Source organism: Crinia signifera, chromosome 4 (assembly GCF_055691185.1).
Source record: "Crinia signifera chromosome 4, ASM5569118v1, whole genome shotgun sequence".
Classification (NCBI taxonomy): Eukaryota; Metazoa; Chordata; class Amphibia; order Anura; family Myobatrachidae; genus Crinia; species Crinia signifera.
Window position 1 is genome coordinate 172,748,683 of NC_139220.1, and position 21,732 is coordinate 172,770,414.

Here is a 21,732-nt window from a genome sequence, read left to right on the forward strand (position 1 = left end):
TGCGTCTTCATATCTGGAAATTGCCCCAATCGATTGTCATTTCAGCTGTTCATAATGTAAATACATGAAGACGACGAATTGGGAATGCCTACACATATAAAACAGATCTGCAGATAATACCAGATTATTAAACATGTTTAAAAACCTGATTAAGCAATCGATTGGCGATTTTGATTGGGATTGCCAAAAGGGGGAGCCCACACATCTAAAATTAATTGTGGCAATCATCTCCATATCTGAAAATTGTCACAATTAATTGCTGATGTATGGGGCCCTTAATATGCATACCCAAGAGTCTGTTGCCATCCAGGCTTGTCAGCTGTTGTCAACGGTTGTTTACAGTACCTCAGGGCTTTGACCCCTTGGAGGAAGAACCCAAAAACCTGGAAAAAGGCTGGGCCTTACCTTTTCCTGTGGACAAAAGGATTCAAAAGTAGACAAAGGTAGGCAGTCTTGGAAGTTGCCATGGTGGCCATGATCTTATTCAAATCTGGATCAAAGGGTATGGGTTCTTGAATAAGGGTGAGCCTCCAGGGCCTATTTAGAGTCAAAGTTAGAGCACCTCGACCGAAGCCAGAGGGCTTGCATAGCAAACGCAGGGGAAGCAGAAAACTTTGATGCTAGGATACTCATGTGTATTATCCCCTCACCAAGATAAGAAGCCACCTCCCTGATATATCCCACCAGGGACAGTAACTGGTTTCTGTGTGTACCAGAAGTAAGGCAAACTTCAAGGTTGTCAGTCCAACCCCCAATGGCCTTAGCCACAGATGCTAGTTCCGGGAGTGTTATAGCACCAGCATGTAAATAAATAACCTTAAAGAAAATGTAATCCATTAGATCCTTTAGTGGTATAGGGAGGTTAGTGTTTTTGACCAGGCAGGCAACATGAGCAATGCACAAGGAAGGAAATTTTCATCCACGGCCAGGAACTATCCAAGCTTCCAACAAAAGATCCTTTAGCTGTGAGATGTATGGAATTCTGTGGAAAGGATTATGGATTGCTTGAACACAGGAGCTTTAGACTTAAGCTGGGTACACATATATACAATTGTCGGGCCGTTCTTTCGTTCTGGGTCGGACAGCCGTTCAATTGTATATGTGTGTACGCTGTCCCGTACGAGCGATAAACGGCAAAAAACTGTCTTGACCGTCCATACTCGGTCGGTCGACGGTTCTTTGCTGTTTAATTTTCATCTGACAGGACGGCCTCATATCGGTACAAAAGTGCAGTGTGTACGCACGTTCGACCGATATGCTGCCAAAGCTGGAACGCCCATGTGGGCGTTCCAGCTTTGACTAAAAAAAAAAAAAAAAAACGGCGTGGGGTCCCCCCCACAGCCATAACCAGCACCAGGCTGAAAGAGCCGGGGCTGGTATTAAAAAAAAAAAAAAAAAAAAAAAAAAAAATCAGGAAACCCGACAAATAGGGCTTCGCTGATTTTTTAAAACCAGCCCCAGGCTCTAGGTCCGGTTCCCAAAATACGGGGGACAAAATGACTAGGGGTCCCCCGTATTTTAAGAACCAGCCCCAGGCCAAACCAGCCAGCAGGGTAATGCCACAGCCGGGGGACACTTATTATATAAGGTTCCGCGGCCAAAGCATTCAGCCCTCTGACCGGTCAGCCTGGCCAGGGGTCATGGGGGAGTGGGGACCCCCCCAATAAAGGGGTCCCCCCCCCTCCAGGACTTACCTGACCAGGCTGAAGCCTGGTGCTGTCCCCGGTGGCCCTGTGCGGTGGCCACCAGGCTGATCATTGTGTAAAAAAAATAGAATAAAAACGATTGTTTTTTCCTGTGGAACTATGAGTCCCAGCAAGCCTCCCCCGCATGCTGGGACTTGGAGAACCACAAGTCCCAGCATGTGGGGCATTAAAGGGCCCGCTGGGTCTTGTAGTTCCACAGTAAAAAATAGTTAAATAAATACACACTGACACATTAGAAAATAAAAGTTTAATACATACATACATACATACATACATACATTACACAAACACACTGATACTTACCTATCTTGATCCCGTAGGTAGGTCCCAGGGTCCGGTCCGGTGGCTTGGTTCCGGGCTCCAGGGCTGAAGAGTCCGGGGTCCTGGATCCGTAGTAATCCAAAGGGGTACCTGGGGAAGGAAATCCTACTCACCTGTCCTCTGGCGACCACCTCGGCATCTTCACTTCAAGACGCGCTGCTCCCGGCTGCTGTGGTACCCGCTCTGCCTCCGCTGTATACTAGAGACGCAGAGATCCTTCTTCCTCTGCGTCTCTGCTCAAAATGATTTCTGGCCAATCAGGAGCCGACTTTCTCGGCTCCTGATTGGCCAGAAATCATTTTGAGCAGAGACGCCGAGGAAGAAGTATCTCTGCGTCTCTAGTATACAGCGGAGCAGAGTGGGTACCAGCAGCCGGGAGCAGCGCGTCTTGAAGTGAAGATGCCGGGGTGGATGCCAGAGGACAGGTGAGTAGGATTTCCTTCCCCAGGTACCCTTTTGGATTACTACGGATCCAGGACCCCGGACTCTTCAGCCTTGGAGCCCCGGACCCTGGGACCTACCTACGGGATCAAGATAGGTAAGTATCAGTGTGTTTGTGTAATGTATGTATGTATTAAACTTTTATTTTCTAATGTGTCAGTGACTAAAATTTAGACGCAAACCCGTCTATATAGAACTTTAGTCAGCCGGCAGGGTGACTAAACTTCTATATAGACCGGTTACTGCGACTACATTTTAGTCACCCTTTTACTCATTAAAAAAAAACGACGTGGGGTCCCCCCCCACGGCTGTAACCAGCACCAGGCTGATGAGCCGGGGCTGGTATTAAAAAATCAGGAAACCAACCAGATAGGGCTTCGCTGATTTTTTAAAACCAGCCCCAGGCTCCAGGTCCGGGGCTGGTTCCCAAAATATGGGGGACAAAATGACTAGGGGTCCCCCGTATTTTAAGAACCAGCCCCAGGCCAAATCAGCCAGCAGGGTAATGCCACAGCCGGGGGGGAAACTTTGGTACTTGTTTCCTAGCACGGCCACATATCTTATGGATCGTGTACCTTGAGTTAAGGTACACGATCCATACGATGGACCCGATTTCCTTTGAAATCAGGTCCATTTGGCCGGCTAGGCCAAAATATCGGGGGCATCGCGTCGGTCGGGACCGTTAACAATGGTCCCGACGCGACCGACGCGATGCCCGCAATTTCCCCATAGGCTTCAATGTTAAAAAATATTTTAACATTGAAATCGTGTCGGGAAAGGTAAAATATCGGGGGCATCGCGTCGGTCGTGACCATTAACAATGGTCACGACGCGATGCCCCCGATTTTTCCATCGGGTTCAATGTTAAAATATTTTTTGACATTGAAATAGTGAAAAAATGTGAAAAATGTGAAATGGGCCAATATGACCCATTTCACATTATAGATGTCCCCGTCGTCACCCCACGATAGACGCCAACCCGAAGCGTGGCGAGCGCAGCGAGCCCGCGAGGGGCGGCGGTGCGCGTCCTCCGACCTTTTCATTCCCCTACTATCCACGTCGGCGTGGAGTTGAGAATAGAATAGTGTGGCGAGCGCAGCGAGCCACCGAGCCCGAAGCGTGGCGAGCCCCGCGAGGGGACGCGTATAACTTCACAGGTATACGCGTCCCCTCGCTGCGCTCGCCACACTATTCTATTCTCAACTCCACGCCGACGTGGATAGTAGGGGAATGAAAAGGTCGGAGGACGCGCACCGCCGCCGCTCGCCACGCTTCGGGTTGGCGTCTATCGTGGGGTGCGGTGTACGCCGTTAAATTTGGGGGGGTTGGGAATATTTTTACATTGAATACAATGTAAAATCGGGTCCCAGGGACCCGATTTACATTTCATTAAAAAAAAAAAATCGGGTCCAAAATCGGTCGGTCGCGTCGATCGCATCGCATGCGACCAAATCGCATGCGATGCGATCGACCCGATTTTTCCGACACGACCACCCCGATGTAAATCGGTGTGGCCGTGCTAGGAAACAAGTACCGAAACTTTTTATACAAGTCCCCCCCGGCCAAAGCATTCAGCCCTCTGACCGGTCAGCCTGGCCAGGGGTCCTGGGGGAGTGAGGACCCCCCCAATAAAGGGGTCCCCCCCCCTCCAGTACTTACCTGACCAGGCTGAAGCCTGGTGCTGTCCTCGATGCCCCTGGGCGGTCGGCATCGAGCTGATCTTGGTGTAAAAATAGATGAATAAACTATTGTTTTAAACTGTGGAACTATGAGTCCCAGCAAGCCTACCCTGCAAGCTGGGACTTTGAGAACCACAAGTCCCAGCCTGCGGGGCATTAAAGGTCACGCTGGTTCTTGCAGTTCCACAGTAAAAATAATAGTTAAATAAATACACACTGACACATTAGAAAAATAAAAGTTTAATACATACATACATACATACATTACACAAACACACTGATACTTACCTATCTTGATCCCATAGGTAGGTCCCAGGGTCCGGGGCTCCAGGGCTGAAGAGTCCGGGGTCCTGGATCCGTAGTAATCCAAAGGGGTACCTGGGGAAGGAAATCCTACTCATCTGCTCCTGTGGCGACCACCTCGGCATCTTCTGTTGAAGTCCCGCTGCTCCCGGCTGCTGGTACCCGCTCTGCCTCCGCTGTATACTAGAGACGCAGAGATCCTTCTTCCTCGGCGTCTCTGCTCAGAATGATTTCTGGCCAATCAGGAGCCGAGAAAGTCGAAATCATTTTGACTGTCGACCTAAGTGTGTCTGACAGATGACCGTTTCCCAGGGCTGGGTATAGGCATACTTGCCTACCAGACCCTCTCCATGCAGGAGAAAATGCTCAGTTCCTAGACTTCCCTGGTAATGTATGATTGCCATCACCTGTGGTGAAACACCTTTACCTAGCTCCCCACAGGTGATGGCAATCATACATTACCAGGGAAGTCCAGAAACAGTGCATTTTCTCCCGCATGAAGAGGGTCAGGTAGGCAAGTATGGGTATAGGGCAGAAGGACCCTTGACTGCTGGTAATAAAAGTTTAACTATTTATTGCCCAGACCATTCTGCACTCCCTATACCCATTGTCAGCCAGTGTGCCCTATAGATTCAAGAAGACATGTTGAACCACCATATAAATTAATTAACTTGCTATATTTTTTTTCTGGGGAGATTAAACAAATGCATCTGCATGTAAAATAAGAAAATTTAAATATGACTTCCAATGTTGCTGTGAACAAAGAATAACAAATTAAGAAACTTGTTTTCTTACATTTTCTTTCCACCGTCAGCCATCTTTGAAAGAAGGTATCCTCGGACAAGATGTGCATGCAGTTTGGAAGGCTACTCGGATACCCATGTGCTGTGTGGAGTTCCCTTTGAAACAGAAGCACCTCATCCACAAGGTGACAAAAGAGGACATCATCATAAAGTAAACATGGGATGTCAACAGACAACTTCTCCAGAACCAATATGACAAGACCTCGAGTGAATTCCATCTGTGGAGACCGCAGACAAAACAAAATGCACGTAGAATCTTAGAAAATACAAATGTGTACTAGTGTTAATATGCACATTACATTATCTAATGTTATTTGTACACAAAACAAATTACATTTGGTAGGACACACGTATATGAAAGAGATGTGTTCTCTATTCACTTGGCTGCTATAAAGGTAAACTATTGGAAAGTGTATATCACTCTATAATGTCTTAACATTTGGAGACCATGACCAACCCAAGGACAAAATGGTCAAATGACAAAACAAGTGACTTAGGCCTGGTACACACCAGAACGATTAGGGCAAATTTCGACGGTTGTAACGACGGTTGTGCCTGAATTGGTGCACAATCGTTTGTATTTTACTCACGATCCTGGTCGTTTGCGATTGGATGCGCGCTCCCGGCACGTCGTATGTCGCATTGGAGATTTTGCCTCCTGCAGCAGAATCAGCCGATCCGACCGCTGATTGTGTGCTGATTTTATGCACATCGTTAGCACATTGTGTGCGCTTACGTCGTCGCGGTCGGGAGCGACGTCGTATCGTATCTACAGCGTAATTACATCGTTTGCAAAAGAAACACGATCGTTAGCACATCGTGAGTAGGCCGCGGGAGAGCGCTCCAGGGAAGTGCACGTTAAATCGTTAGCCGATCGTTAGACGATCCTGATCTTTCTGGTGTGTATGGGGCCTAAGTAATGGAAAAATATGCTAGATCGCTCAGCACACACACTGCGATGTATAGTGCTGTGCGAGCTGTCAATGACAGGGTCTCCAGTGAAAGAACACTGGCGATGACGATATTTATGGTCCCTGCTCATGCTTTATTCTACCGGCGATAGTGATGTGTGGGGCTACGCACCGCTATCTCTGGCCCCTACACACAGTGATGTAGGGTCATTTTCTGAGTAATCTAGTCAGATCACTTAGAAAATGGCTAAAACAACTAATTATACTCACTGATAATTCCTTTTCTGCCATGGCAGCCAAGACCTTGGGATTTCATCCCTCTGCTTCCAGTTATGCTGCTTTCAAACTGGCTTTGACCCTGTATTTGAAAACGTTTCCAAAAACGGGTCTGCCAGGTAAAACCCCTTTCACACCGCATCTCTTAAACGGTATATTACCATTTAAGTGCATTTTTTTTTACACTGGCAGATCTGTTTTTGGAAACTTTCCAAATACAGGGTCAAAGCCAGTCTTCAGCGCGCCCCCCGCGGGTTAAACACCCCCCCCCCCCCAGGGCTAACAACCCCCCCAATGTGTTTAAGTACCGTAATTGCGGATCCCGGCACTGCAGTATGGACGGATGCACTTATGAAAAAAAAGTGTCATCGGAAAATGGCTGCCCCATAGTAAAACCTGTTTAAAAAAAACTGTCTTTCGTATGGGGGCAGCCATTTTCCGAAAGTCACTTTTCTTATAAGCGCAGCAGTCCATACTGCCGCTCAATTAAGATTGCAACAAAAGACTCCAGTATTCTGGTTACATTTGTTCAGTGGCGTATCTAGTGTAAGGCAGCCCCCGCCACTGCTTGGGGGAGCGAGCGGCAGCGGGGGCTGCATGGGCGCTGGCACCCGCCTGGGACACTGACAAGGTGTGCCGCTTGCCCCCAGTGCCGTGACAGGGGGGAGCTAGGGGCAGTACTGCCGCATACCCCTCGTTGGCTTTGGGGAGCCAGCACCGCCGGGGTCTGTGGGGAGCGCCGCCAAGTTGCTGGCTGCTGTGCGGGGACGGGTCACAGTGCTGCGCCCGCTCCACCGGCACCCCCAGTTCCCTGCTGCCAGGATTGACAGACGCCGGCCCGACTGTATAGAAAAACAGGACAGCTGAGCGACGGCTCAGCTGTCCAATCATCACACAGCAGCCTGCCCTGCAGCACAGTGAATGGCTGGGCAAGCAGGTGACGGAGCAGAAGGAGGCAGGATCCCGACATCAGCGTGACAGTCAGACACTGTGTAGAGTGATGAAGGAGACAGGTGAGAAGCTCTATAAAGTCTGTCTGTCCCAGCATCAACAAGTGTCTCCCCCCCCGCACTCCAACCCGTGCAGCCGGCATTTGTGGCCCCCATCCCCCCTTGTGCTCCCACACTCCCGCCGATGTCTGGCTGCTCCAGCACTACGCCCGTCATTTGTGCCCTCACAGCCCGGCATCTGTGGCCCCAATCCACCATGCATGGCTCGGCATCAGTGATAGTGACCCCATTGTTACAGGGCTCCTATGTCCCCTCCTGCCTGCCATTTTCTGTGTCGCTTCCCTGACCCCCCCCCACCTTGCAAAGGTAGCTGCATATAATGTGTGTGGGGTGGAGGGAGTGTGTGGGGAGCAGGTTTGGAGTGTATGGTACGTGGACATTTTCTCTTTTTTTTTTGGGGGGGGGGGGGGGGGGGGCGCCATAAACAAAATTGGCAGGGGGGAGCAAATTTTATAGTTACGCCACTGCATCTGTTTAATAAAATTGTCAACTAAGAAAGCAAATTGTCACAGTTACATATTGGCTGTGAACTTCTCTACATTTATACCTGAAGTAACAAGCAAAACACTGCACACAGACAAGAAGGCATTTAATCATAAGATTTATCCTTACAATTGTGTATAGTACGTCCCCCGAGTGTAACATAGGCAACACAGCCAACACACAGGGAAGAGACGTTAAAACATAATAAAGTTTATTGGGAAACAAATGCTAAGGGACACCGCATGAGCCCAAGTTTTTAACTTGCACTTATCTTCACTTGTCTTTGTTCCATGTTATATGTAGTTTGTCATATTTTGCAGCTATTTTAATTGAACCAATAAAAGGTATATTTTAAGTCTTGAAATTTATTTGTGGTGCACCACTACTGTGACAAATCTCTTTCCCTCCAATTCTTATCCATTAATCTTGTCCTGTGGTAGCACACCCCCAAGGAGTCCATATAGATAACCTATACCATACCCAACGGTGGGCCTTTTTCCAATTGATTAATATATACATCTGTCCTGTGCGACTGACCTCTCACAACCTTGTCTGCTACTCAGGTCCCAGGGGGCCAGTAATGACCTTATTGAATGTCTAAGCCTTTTAATAGCATTACAGAATATTTTGATCAATTCTTCTTCCGCCAATCTTCTATTAAGTAAAATACTTAACGCTGAAATCTGCACCTTCAAAGTTGAAGTAGCCACCAACCTGAAGTATACTCATTACATAGAAATTGAAGGACTTGGGCTGTGGAGGATTGTTCAATTCCATTTGCTGAACCTTTCAGTACTTGTGTATTAGTCGGGTGCCCAATTAGCATATGTACGCCAACGTAGGCTAGCTTCGCTGTCAGCATAGTCCAACGGCCGGTGGAGAGGTGCTCCAGCTGTCTGAGACGCAGGTGCAAGTGTCCGAGCCCGAAGCGTGGTGCAGCCCCAACGCAAAATTGGCGGTCTGTGAAAAATCTTCAAAGTCGACGTCTCTTTGTGCAGAGGAAGAGCCATGTTGGACGGATGCTGCCTCAGCAGTGGATATTCGGAGGCATTTGCAGGGAGACTGGTGAGTGCTTTGTGACACCAGTACAAAGACGTGATGCCAGTACCCTGATGACCGCCATCGAGAGACATATCGAACCGGGGACGCACATCTAATCCGATTGCTAGCGTGCCTACAACACAGAGCAGCTGGAGCTGGCAGGGTACCACCATGCTCGGGTGAACCACTGGTACAACTTCGTGGATCCGGAGACCAGGGTTCACAGCGAGAACATCGAGCGCCATTGGGGATCCTGCAAGTGGCGCAGCAAACGCCAAAGGGGCACTGCACGCCATCAGCTCGACTCCTACTTGCAGGAGTTCATATGGAGAAAGACTGTGGGCACTGAAAACACGTTTGAACGTATCCTCCATGCGCTAACCCTGCTCCCATAGGCTGAGAAAGGCGACGGCGCAGAAGCAGAGACAAGTGCATCCACTTCTGATGCTGTTTCTGAAGAATGACTGATTTATTATTTTCTTTTCTCATGATTAATTGATTTTATTGTTATTTGTTAATGTGATCTTTCCTCCTTTATTATTAACTAAAATCCAGTTAACAGGTAATACATGTTGTCATTACTATCTCAGATGTATGATATGGCAGGTGTGAATGTGTTCCTGAAACACCCCCACTATCCACGCCAGCCCGAACATTAATTCCTTACCTTAGCATTCACAGAGGAACCTGCTCTGTTCAGAATTGGCTGAATTTTTTCATGTAAAAATGTTGTGTGGTTTCCTATCCACATAAGCACCTGAGTAAGGTACCACTCGGGCTGGGAAAAAGCAAGGAAAGACGAGCATGTCAGGATAGGTAAACTGGCGAATACTCCAAAGATCGAACCTTCAATTTGACAGTAATTAAATCAGCAGATAATTCAAATGAACACTTTAATATTGTAGTATGATAAGCAAAGGTATCTGGCTGCACCATTTAATTAATGAAACAGAAACATTACCTAACAAATTAAAATGAACAAATAAAAGAGTGGTAATGAAGGAGGAAAATGAAGTGGAGATCAAAAAACCACTTCCTACGAGGTCAACTTCATAGGAACACGTTATAAAATGCACTATGAGAAATTTGAGATTTGTACTCTAAAGGCCCCCATACACTGGTGTCATATGCCGAAAAGACAGAAATGGAGTGGTGCGCTATCAATTGCGGCTGGCACTGGGTTGTCAGACCAAAAAATATAGAAGAATAAAAACAGAGAGTGTGCCAGCGCTAGCTGTTCCAATAATGTAGTCAAGACGGTTCTCAAAAAGTAATTATTTAATAATAACACAATTGGTATACATCTATCACATAACAATAGATCAATTATAATATAAAATACGAAAAAGCGATTGGAATAAGCTCAACGCGTTTACCGGATAATGCAAGTCCGGCTTCCTCTTGCTCCTGAGGAAGCCGGACTTACATTATCAGGGGAAACGCGTTGAGCTTATTCCAATCACTACCGCCTTGTATCCATCCATCCAGTGTGACCAGTCCACTCTCCCACTGACGTTCTACGACTCCTGTTTCATCTGAACCCATAAGTTCTGGGATATCTGCATTATTCCTAATTTCCAGCAAAAGGAGAACAATACGCCAAATAGGGAGGCCTGAGCCCTTGAAATTATAGGGCAACCAAGGACAACTGGTGTCACCACCCTCTGGACATAACAATGCCTAAGAGATACAAAGGATGGTAATATATAAAAACATTCTTTCAACCAAAGTCTATAAGATGGAGATCTCAATTTAAATATATATATATATATATATATATATATATATATATATATATATATATATATATATATATATACACACATATACACATACATACATACACACACTCTAACTATTAGCAAATGTATCATTATCATCATCATTTATTTATATGGTGCCACAAGGGTTCCGAAGCGCCCAATTACAGAGTACACATAGTCAAAACAGGAATACAGTGACTTACAGTTGAAGACAATACAGGACAAGTACAGTGTAAATGATTATAGGAACATCAGCCGATTACTGCAACATAAGTATCCAGGTGGCAGAAAACAGCGTACTTTGGTGCAGTTGAAGACTATTAAAGTAAGAAAGGATAAGAACATGAGGGAAGAGGTGTCTGCTCATGAGAGCTTACATTCTAAAGAGGAGGGGCAGACAGACAGGGGTGACACAGGAGGGGTACACAGGGCAAGGAACAGAAGGTTAGGAGGACAGTTTGCTGTGTTTGGTGAAGAAGTGGGTCTTAAGAGCCCATTTGAAGGTAGGTGTGGGAGGAGGTAATAAGTCGGCAGGAGAGCTGACGGGCATTAGCAGAGCGAAGAGGATGAGTGGGAGTGTAAAGGGATATAAGGTCAGAGATGTAAATGGGAGAGGAGTGGGTGAGGGCTTGTAAGCGAATGTGAGTAGTTTGAATTGAATTCTGAAAGGGAAGGGAAGCCAGTAAAGGGCTTGCAGAAAAGGAGAGGTGGAAGTACTGCATTTGGTGAGGAAGGAGTCGGGCTGGAGCATTGATGATAGATTGGAGTGGAGACAGGCATTTGTCAGGGATACCAGTTAGAAGGAGACTGCAGTAGTCCAGCGAGTGGGTAATGGTCTTAGTGGCACCCTGAGTGAGAAAAGGTCTAATTCTGGAAATATTTTTGAGATGAAAATGGCAGGTTTGTGAGAGATGCTGAATATGTAGTTTAAAGGAGAGGAGTCAAGGATTACTCCAAGACAGCGTACTTGGGGGCTAGAGGTGATAGTCGTGCCATTAATATTTAATGAGATTGTGGGTCTCAAAATTGAGAAAAAAGGTACACAATCACGGGTAATGACAGGAAGCTGGCATTTTGGGGTGTCACTAGGCAGTTTTCTAAGAGCATCAGGGAAAAGTGTTTCCATCAAGGGTCTATGATGTCAGCTACAGCCTCGATCAGCTTGATTCTATCGCACTGGTAGAGTAGGTTCTGAGTTATGCATAGACTTTACACTCTGGGAAAATCATTCCATGGTGAGTTGTGAATAGATTTTCAGCTACATTTTCGCAAGCCATTGGCAGGCTTGCACAGGGCGGGATTTTACTTTGTCTGGGTGACGGCTTTCAGAACGTATGGCACTGCTAAATTACCCAGCAGCGATCATGGCCAGAATAACTCCAATACATTGAAAAAGCCAAAATCACATAATACACTACAGATACTTCATGGGTCATTCTAGCCTGCCCCAGCTCTGTAGGCAGCTTTCTCCCAACTCCCCACCACACAGTTTTCACCTTGAGACTGCATCCATCATGACTGAATCCTTCATTAAGCTAATGATATCACGTTGCGCATGGAGCAGAGTGGTTATACACCTCCCAAATAGTGAAGTTTCCTCTGAACAGCTGCGGGCCTGGAAGAAGCAGGCTGACAGTGCAGGAGCCACATCACAACAAAGAATGAGTCACATGTGCCAAAAGAGCCACTGGTTGGCTACTGCTGGTCTAGAGTTTGATGTGAGCATAATTTAATTTCCAATGGCGAAGAACTAGCAGCTGCAGTGGGAATAAAACTGCATGTGTTCCACCATCAAACACAGGACTTTCAAAAAGGTGTGGATAGAAACCCTGTTGTTATTCTGGAAAGATTTTATCCTGGCCTGCAGGAAGTGAATCTTGTCTTAGACAAGAAAAACTATTTTTTTTTCTAATTGATCGTCCACCAATGTGACTGTAGAAGAGCAACTGTGATACACTGCAGCCCTAGTGTTCATTCTAGCACCCACTATCTTTGAAAACCCATGCAGTTCCTGTTCCCTGCCTGGGGTGTTGTTGTCTGCTGTGGTGTTTCTAGCACAGTGTGGTCTGTATATCAGCAATGATATGCAAACCTCATTGCGGATATACACAGACCACACTCTACCAGAAGCACTACAGCAGACAGCAACACCCCAGGCAGGGAAGAGGAACTGCATGGCTTTTCAAAGATAGTGGGTGCCAAAATTAACACTAAGCACCAAAGATCTGTCCAACAAAAGCTAATGGTAGGGCACAATACGAAAACCGTGACGGCGGCGAAGTGCTGCCATAACTGCCATCACCTTGATGAATACACGCAGAGCAGTTAACAGGCCAAAGGGTAATGCTAGGAATTGGAAATGGTTGTCTTGGAGAGCAAACCTTAAGAAACGCTGGTTATCTTGTCTAACCGTGATGTGCAACCAATTGTAAAGCACAACGGAATATGCTGCGCCATATAAGAAATTGTAAATAAATAAATAAATCCTGCACAGAAATACCATGAAGTCTCCTGGTTCCAGAGTCAGGATAATAGACCAAAGAGACCTTATTCGTAACTTTGGCACCCAAAGATAGACAATGATAAGAACCATCTGGTTTGTTGACCAGGAGGAGGGTGGTGTCAAATTCCTGACTTTGCTGATCCTGCGGAACCGGATCAACAACATTGGAGCCCAATAGGGAGTGTATGGAGTGGCAAAGAAAATCCAAACTAAAGATTCTCTGTGGGGGACAGAACCGCAGCATCAGAACATATCCTTGGGAAACCACTTCCCTGGACCATGAATCCAATACAATTTTCAATCATTGCGGAGCAAAGAACAGAAGTCTGCCTCCCAATCTGGGAGCTAAAGGTAGTTTTAGTTTGCGGGGGATCTGCGGATGGCAAAAAGGATGACTAAAATGTCCTTAGTGTAGTGACAATTTTATCCAGCTCTGGGCCAAAGAGGAATTATTGTCCACACGCCAGGTATCTTAACCAGTGTACACTGCAGCCATTGTAAAAGCTATTAAGATGAGATGAAAGTTATGTTACTTTGTCAACCTTTCCTCTACTGCATTTTTAGAAGGATCTGCAAAACTGGTGTTAGGTTGGCTTTTTATGAAATGCCCATGACATTTTGCCTGGGAGACAAGTAGCTAAAATGAGCAAAAAAGAGGTGGTGTGGAAGATTATGTCTTAGTTCATACATATACACACACACAATTTACCAACATAATAGTGAAATACACCGGTTCTTACCTTGCTTAAAACATTGGTTTGTTTATTGCCTGTAAAATGATACCAAAACCTCTTCTGTAGAGGGCTTAACATAATCTGCATGGGAAGAATGATTGTAGGAGATGTTGGAAGGGAATACTTCTCTAGCATCTGTTTAGGAGTACGTATTAATTCATCCCTAGGAGCACATGTTAAGGAAACAGTAACAAACAATCTTTGCTTTATAATAGTGCTCAGTCCATATACTTGTGGTTTTAGCAACAAGAAATACACAAATCAGACAAACAGTATGTCAGGCACTAAAACTCAGCCTCTGCATACACCTGCATTCTCCATATAGAACCATCCAAGGGTACCAACACACGGCACTGCAGGATTTTCAAAGCTGGTGAAACTTTACTTCAACATTTATACACACAGATATACATAATATACATACACTGGTTAGAAAGGACATTATATACCTCCACAAAATATTTATAGCACATACAGTACAAGAGGTATTGTTTCTCAGACAAGTATTTCAAAGTAATTCTTCACAAGGATACATTGTAGGTTTCTCAAACCACTTGCTCAATATTTATTGATATTACACAGTATATTATCTATTGTGAGTTTTTAAGTTTATGTACCTAGTGATTTTGAAATAAAATAATGACAATATGAAGAACCTAGTTATTAATCAGCTTTTTTATTAAACTCATTTGAAAAGGATACGAAATTTGAAGCTTAAGGAGTTGAGTGAAGAGTGTATCCAAGTTAGTGTAAAAATCTGTTAGACTGGCTGAGGATGATGCAGAAAGGGTTGTCCGTGACTGGTGAGGACCAATGAAAGGCCAGTTTAAATGATTAAGAACTTCTTCAAAGTCACTAAAGTAAAGCAAACTTCTTTTTATCAGTGCACTATGACATAACAGTAACAAACAACTAACAGTTACTGTTACTGACTAGTCATTACGCCATGGTCAGTTAACGTAAAATTACCTTGTTAATTTATCCTTTAGGATTTTGTGCCAGAACTGAACAGTGGATCGGATAAATTTGAGTAGATGAATACATGATGAATCCTGGAGCTTAATAGCCAGCTCTGCCATAGATACCAAGGTGCTAGCTGCTTCTGCAACATTGTTAGTCATGAGATGTTGCTGTATGTTATCACTAAAAAAAAAAAAAAGCTTTAAATGTCAATCCACAGTATTAAAGCCATCTAAAAATATATTATATTTTTCGCACACACACAATTTAGGGTAGTCATTTAATTCACATCTGCAGGTTGCTGTACATTCAATCACAGATTCAACATTTCAGATACAGAACATCCAGGATTACAAGGAGGAGATCGTCCGTCAATTGAATGATCCTGCGACTTATCGGCGTTTGGAGGGAGATCCAACCATCCAATATACCAAGGAACTGTCTATCATCTTGAAATATGGTTTTGACCAGGGACATTTATCTGAAAAATTACATAAAGCCCTTTTACCTGCACATCCGGTAGTCCCTGTTTGTACACTACACCTAAGGTACATAAGACATTGATTAAACCACCGGGCAGACCGATTATATCGGCCGTCAAATCCCTGTTTCAGCCAGTGGCACTATACTTGGACTCTATCCTCCAACCACTAATACAGGCCCACCCACGGTTTTTACTTGACACAAATACGTTACTCCAACGGTTGTCAACACTGCCGACCTTTGAGGAGCCTCTACACTGTCATCCCCCATGATGGGGGTTTGGCAGCTGTGGGGAGGCTCCTGGCATCTACCGATACATTTAGGGGTGATGCGCTGGATTTTTATTTGAAACTATTTGAATTAATTTTAACAAAATTTTTTTTCCTATAGGATGGCAAATTCTATTTGCAATGCCAGGGGTGTGCCATGGGTTCTGCCATGGCACCAGCATACTCTAACACATACATGTTTGAAATTGAGCAAATGGTGTTTTTTGATGATCCCGATGTAACGCAGCATATTGCATGCTACTGTCGATATATCGATGATTTACTGATTTTCTGGAAAGGCCCCCCTGAGAAACTTGAACATGTCATCCGTACCCATAATTTAATAAATCATCCTATTAAGTTTACCTATACTATCAGCCAAAAATCGATCCAATATTTGGATGTGAATATTAAATCAAGGTAAACTGGTTACATTGTTATACACTAAAGCTACCGACAGGAATAATTTATTGAGATTGGACAGCTTCCACCCGGCCCCCTTGAAGAAGGGTCGACCTTATTCTCAACTGCTGCGCATTAGACGCATTACCACGGATCCTGTAGTAGCCAATAGAGAAATGGATGACATGATTCAGAAGTTCCTCAACAGGGGTTATAAATATGATTTGTTGCAAGAGGCTAAAGCATGTGTACTCAGGTTGGACAGAACAGCGCTTATAGATGCACCACCTAGAGCTAAGATCAAAGGTGAAATGTTACCCTGGGTATGCCAATTTAATCAGTGGATTAATAAAATCTCTAAAAAACTATGGCCTATAATACAGGGTGACAAGGACCTAGGTCTCGGTAATACAAGATTATTGTCCTGCTATACCCGTGGACGTAATCTTAGAGATATCCTAGTTCGAGCCGATATAACTGATGACCATAATATGAGTAACCAATATGTCAACACCAAAAAAGGTTGCATCAGGTGCACATGTACCACCTGTCAATACATGATACCAGGAGAAACATTTTCACATCCTCTCTCCGGTAAAGCAATCCAGATCCAAAACAGGTTATGCTGCACCTCTAGATTCGTGGTCTACCAGATTATATGTCCCTGTGGGCTGTCATACATTGGCAAAACTGAATGCCAATTCAAGGAACGTATGACAGCCCACAGATCAACCATCCATAATGCCTTGCTTAAGGGTACCAGCGAACAACCGGTAGCCCGCCATTTTTGTATGCACCCTCACCCCCTGGCCTCGATCCGTTACCGTATGATAGATCACCAGCCTCTATCTATTAGAGGTGGTGACAGATCTAAAAAATTGATTCAGCTAGAAACCCAGGCCCTTATTCATATCTGATCGCAGTACAAATTTGTTCTCAAAATGGGCAAACCATGTGCACTGCAGGTGGGGCAGATGTAACATGTGCAGAGAGAGTTAGATTTGGGCAGAGTGTGTTGAAACTGAAATCTAAATTGCAGTGTAAAAATAATGCAGCCAGTATTTACCCTGCACAGATACAAAATAACTCACCCAAATCTAACTCTCTCTGCACATGTTACATCTGCCCCACCTGCAATGCACATGGTTTTGCCCATTTTGAGAACAAATTTGTACTGAGATCAGATCTGAATAAGGGCCCCAATGGATACATCGGTTGGGTACCTTGGCCCCGATGGGGCTTAATGAACACTCAGGTCTGAGCTCATTCCTATGATAATTGTAACCTTGTATACATATTAAGTACATGTAATTGTTATGTTTAGTGTAACAAAGTATTGATGTTGATGTTCAGTGGTTACTGACATTGCCTTGCTGTTGTCTTACAGTTTGTTTTCATGTTGCTATGGTGATGGGCTTGCACGGTGACATCCTCTTGATGATGTCATCTCTTTGCGACTTGTACCTGGGAAGCGTCTCCGCCCCTGGGTCATGGCGCGCTCACTGGTTGCCTTTATAAGGTAAGAGCTTGATTTTATGTTGGTTACCTGACTAAAATGCCACAATAAAAGGCATTGAAACGTTGTATATTACGTCCGTGTCTGCATATTCATTCAAGCCGTTTGGAGTGCCGTGCCCTGTCCCGACCTGTACTACATTACCTTGCACGGGCACCTGACGCAGCAAAGCATACTACAGGAGAGCAGGATCCCCCTCTGCTATATATATATATATATATATATATATATATATATATTACACTCGCACACACACAATTTACAGCGGTCATTTAATTCACGTCTGCAGGTTGCTGTACATTCAATCGCAGATTAAACGTTTCAATGCATGTTATAGCATGCAAACCAACATTCCAGTGGTTCTCAAACTCGGTCCTCAGGACCCGACAAAGTTTGCGTTTTCCAGGTCACCCAACAGGTGCACTCATTACTGACTGACACATTTTAAAAGATCCACAGGTGGAGCTAATTATATCACTTGTTCTGTGAGGAGACCTGCAAAACATGCACTGTGTAGGGTCCTGAGGACCGACTTTGAGAACCTGTGCAATGGTCTATAGGGCTCAAGTCTAGGTCACGGCTTTAGAAGTAAATTACCTGAGCTCCTCAATTTGTGAGATCCATTTTAAGTAAGATAGGTGCCGCTCTACTTCATTGATCTGGTCTAGCAGTGCTCCTAAGTCCTCCATCCATGGGGCGGCCTCCGCCAGGTGTTTGTTGATTGATTCAGTAACAGTGGATTCTCTTTCAAGAAGAGAAGAAAGTGAAGACTTTGTTTTTTCAGCATTGTTTAGAGCAGCCTGAATTCGTTTTGGGGCTTCGGAAGAGACCGTAAGAACCTGAAGATAAAATGTACAATGACATCAAATCCAGTAATTAAACATTTACCCAGGTTCTGATATTAGAAAGATTAGATTGCATTCAGGATTTTGTGCAGTTTACACACTGTGGCTCTATGTGAAGCACACATTTCATTATATATCCAATGGACATGTAATTACAGGCAGATGTTTGCACAGAATTTTAAGTCATGTGTGCATTAATAAATCTGCAAGCCGCAAACACATAAATGATAGAGGTAAATATGTGACTGCATTACAAACTAAATCTCCAGAAACAAATTACATGGTGTATACACTGCATTGGGAAATCACTGTAGATCTAGGTCACATGGCCTCTTAAAATGGCATCATTCTTTAAATGTAATCTCAGTATTCTACCTTTTGATGTGTTTAGTAATGTGTTCCTTGCTTGGGATTGATAATGATTTTGTTGAATGTGTCCAGCCTATGTGGTTTAATCATTTGTTTCAACCTCTACAGGAACTTTTCTGTGACATTGGGACTATACTGTACCCACATCCAACAACTGGGCATAACAGCAACCAGGTCCCCTCTGAGCTGAACCAACAACGTGGGTGGTTTTGTACAGAGAACCCTTTTTTAAAAGTAACAGTTTACATTTGTATATTGGCTGTTAACATTTATATGGCCATTCTTTATGTTCTTTGCATTGCAAGCAATAGATGATGATGATAAATATTAATAGGATAAAGCTCATCAATCTCCAATACTGATACTTTAGCAGAGGCCTATTTCACACAATTCTATATTTAAATGTGGTATAATACCTGCTCTTCCAAGTGTTTTTTCTCTGCTGCAATGGTTTCAATAACACTGGCAACTTTCCGTAGGGACTTCAAATCATTTCCAATCTCCTTCTCCACAAACTCACAGACATAAAATGGAAGGTCACACGTGTTTGGATCAGACCATTCTAGGACCTCATTACATTTCTCTGGTTCACTGTTACATGGTTTGTCCATGAGCTCCTCACTCTCTGAAGAAGATGCCATATTTGACTAATGTACAGTTGTGTGAAACTGTCAGCACCTGCAAAGAAACTTCTCTTAATTCTACACTACTTTACATGGTAATGGGCCCCATACATCAGCAATCACAATTTATGGATTTCCAGATACAGGGATTTTTTGGCCAGATAAATGGATTTTACAATCTATCTGATTTTGCCCACACATTACAGATTTATTTCAGTGATCGGCAGATTTTTCCATCTAAAGATTGCATCTTCTTATCTGGAAATTGCCCAATCGATTGTCATTTCAGCTGTTCATAATGTAAATAGATGAAGAAGACGAATTGGGAATGCCCACACATCTAAAAAAGATCTGCAGATAATAACAGATTATTAAAGATGTTTAAAAACCTGATTAAGCAATCGATTGGCGATTTTGATTGGGATTGCCAAAAGGGGGAGCCCACACATCTAAAATAAATTGTGGCAATCATCTCCATATCTGAAAATTGTCACAATTAATTGCTGATGTATGGGGCCCTTAACTCATACAAGCAGCTCTTCATATTTGTCACTATTGTTATATCACTGCTACGGTTATCCCTATAGATCGTAAACAGGGCCACCCTACCATTTTGACTATCTGTAATTACCCAGTTTAGATTACCACTATTTCCAATATATAAAGAAACTGGGTACTTATGTATTATCTGGACTCCCATGTTAAATGCACCCCATTTTTTCATACCCCTACTATCCAACTACGCATGGAGTTGATTTTATATAGTGTGGCGAGCGCAGCGAGCCACCGTGCCCGAAGCATGGTGAGCGCAGCGAGCCCCGCGAGGGGACGCAGTCTCATAAGAAAAACGGGAGTCCAGATATTACATAAGTACCAGAAACGGTTCATAAGTAAAATAAATAATACTGCACTTGTTAAAGTGGACCTGCAGTATCCCATATTCATATTAAACAGGCATCACACATAATAACTAACATCTATAGTGTGCAATTTCTGTAGTTTCTTTTCAATCACCTAGTACATGCTTGCAAGAAATGACTCATCTTGTGCCCAGATATTAATATTACTATTTATTTACACAACACGACCCCCATAGAAGGAGAATAGAACTAGGGATGGCCATCGACCATTAGAAATGGTTTATGGCCGATGTCGAATAGTTTTGCCATCGATGGGGGAGAACCAGATGATTTCCCAACATCAATGTCAAGCTTAAACAAACAGTTTTGTTTTTACTTTTTCACCTAGGAAAAAGAGCTTAGCTCCGCCCCAGACACACGAGAAACCCTGCCCCATATTTTGATTAGCCCACAGGCCAATCAATCCAAGAAAATGGATGACCATCGATATGTAAAAACATTGATGGTCATCCACTGAATATCAATATACTATCGATGGCCAGTTGCACTTGCCATCAATGCCCATCCCTAAATAGAACCTGTGGGTTCTATTCTCCCTCTACCAAGCCCATAGCGAGCCCAGCAAGGGGCTTTTTTGCACTCGCCCCCTAATTTTTCAATAAACACTTATCTTTATATTCTTCCTTCAGTAAATAATAAAGAATATAGCAGTCCCTTAATGCCAAATGTTATTGATATTATTCTGCTTCATATGACGCGGATACCTTCACAGGTAAACGCGTCCCTTCGCGGGCTTCACAGGTATCCGCGTCCCCTCGCTGCGCTCGCCACACTATTCTATTCTCACTCCACGCCCTAGTGGATAGTAGGGGTATGAAAAGGTCGGAGGACGCGTACCGCTGCGCTCGCCACGCTTCGGGTTCACGTTGATCACGTGGTGGCGTAAACTAATTTTGGGGGGACATTTCAATGTTCAGGGGTGTTTTTGGCCCATTTACCATTGTTCCTATGATAATTTGGGTAAATTGAGCCATTTCCCATTGTTTCCTATGGGAAATCGTGGTCATCGCGGGTAAATTGAGGCATTTAACATTGTTCTCTATGGGGAAATCGCGGGCATCGCGTCTGGCCCATCGCACCTGATTTTTTTGCGCATGCGATGCCCGCGATGGCCCCGATTTTACCCCCGATGACTGCGATTATGATCGTTGTGGCCGTGCTAGGAAACAAGTACCATTAAATGTGTAAAATGTGCCTTGAATGCAAAGCGAATATGATATAAAAAATTGGAGATCGAACGTGAAGTTGAATGGAAAGCAAAGTCCAAATTAAAAGTAAATCGATGTATACACACCTATATACGCGAATTAGATGAGTGACAGATACGGGGCATACACACGGGTAATTTTCTAAGCGATCTGACTAAATCGC

The 21,732-nt window shown here is 44.2% G+C and overlaps 1 protein-coding gene across 1 annotated transcript in view; it reads right to left on the minus strand.

Moving 5' to 3' along the window:
- RINT1 (RAD50 interactor 1) overlaps positions 1 to 21,732 on the minus strand; it is a 35,825-nt gene that overhangs the window by 13,481 nt on the left and 612 nt on the right. The window contains exons 2-8 of the mRNA XM_083182995.1: positions 19,235 to 19,496; positions 18,202 to 18,443; positions 14,944 to 15,117; positions 14,677 to 14,829; positions 13,981 to 14,137; positions 9,642 to 9,752; positions 5,246 to 5,471 (exon numbers count right to left, since the gene is read on the minus strand). Coding sequence (XP_083039121.1) covers positions 5,246 to 5,471; positions 9,642 to 9,752; positions 13,981 to 14,137; positions 14,677 to 14,829; positions 14,944 to 15,117; positions 18,202 to 18,443; positions 19,235 to 19,459 — 1,288 coding nt within the window. The 5' untranslated portion in view covers positions 19,460 to 19,496. The remainder of the gene's footprint in view (positions 1 to 5,245; positions 5,472 to 9,641; positions 9,753 to 13,980; positions 14,138 to 14,676; positions 14,830 to 14,943; positions 15,118 to 18,201; positions 18,444 to 19,234; positions 19,497 to 21,732) is intronic.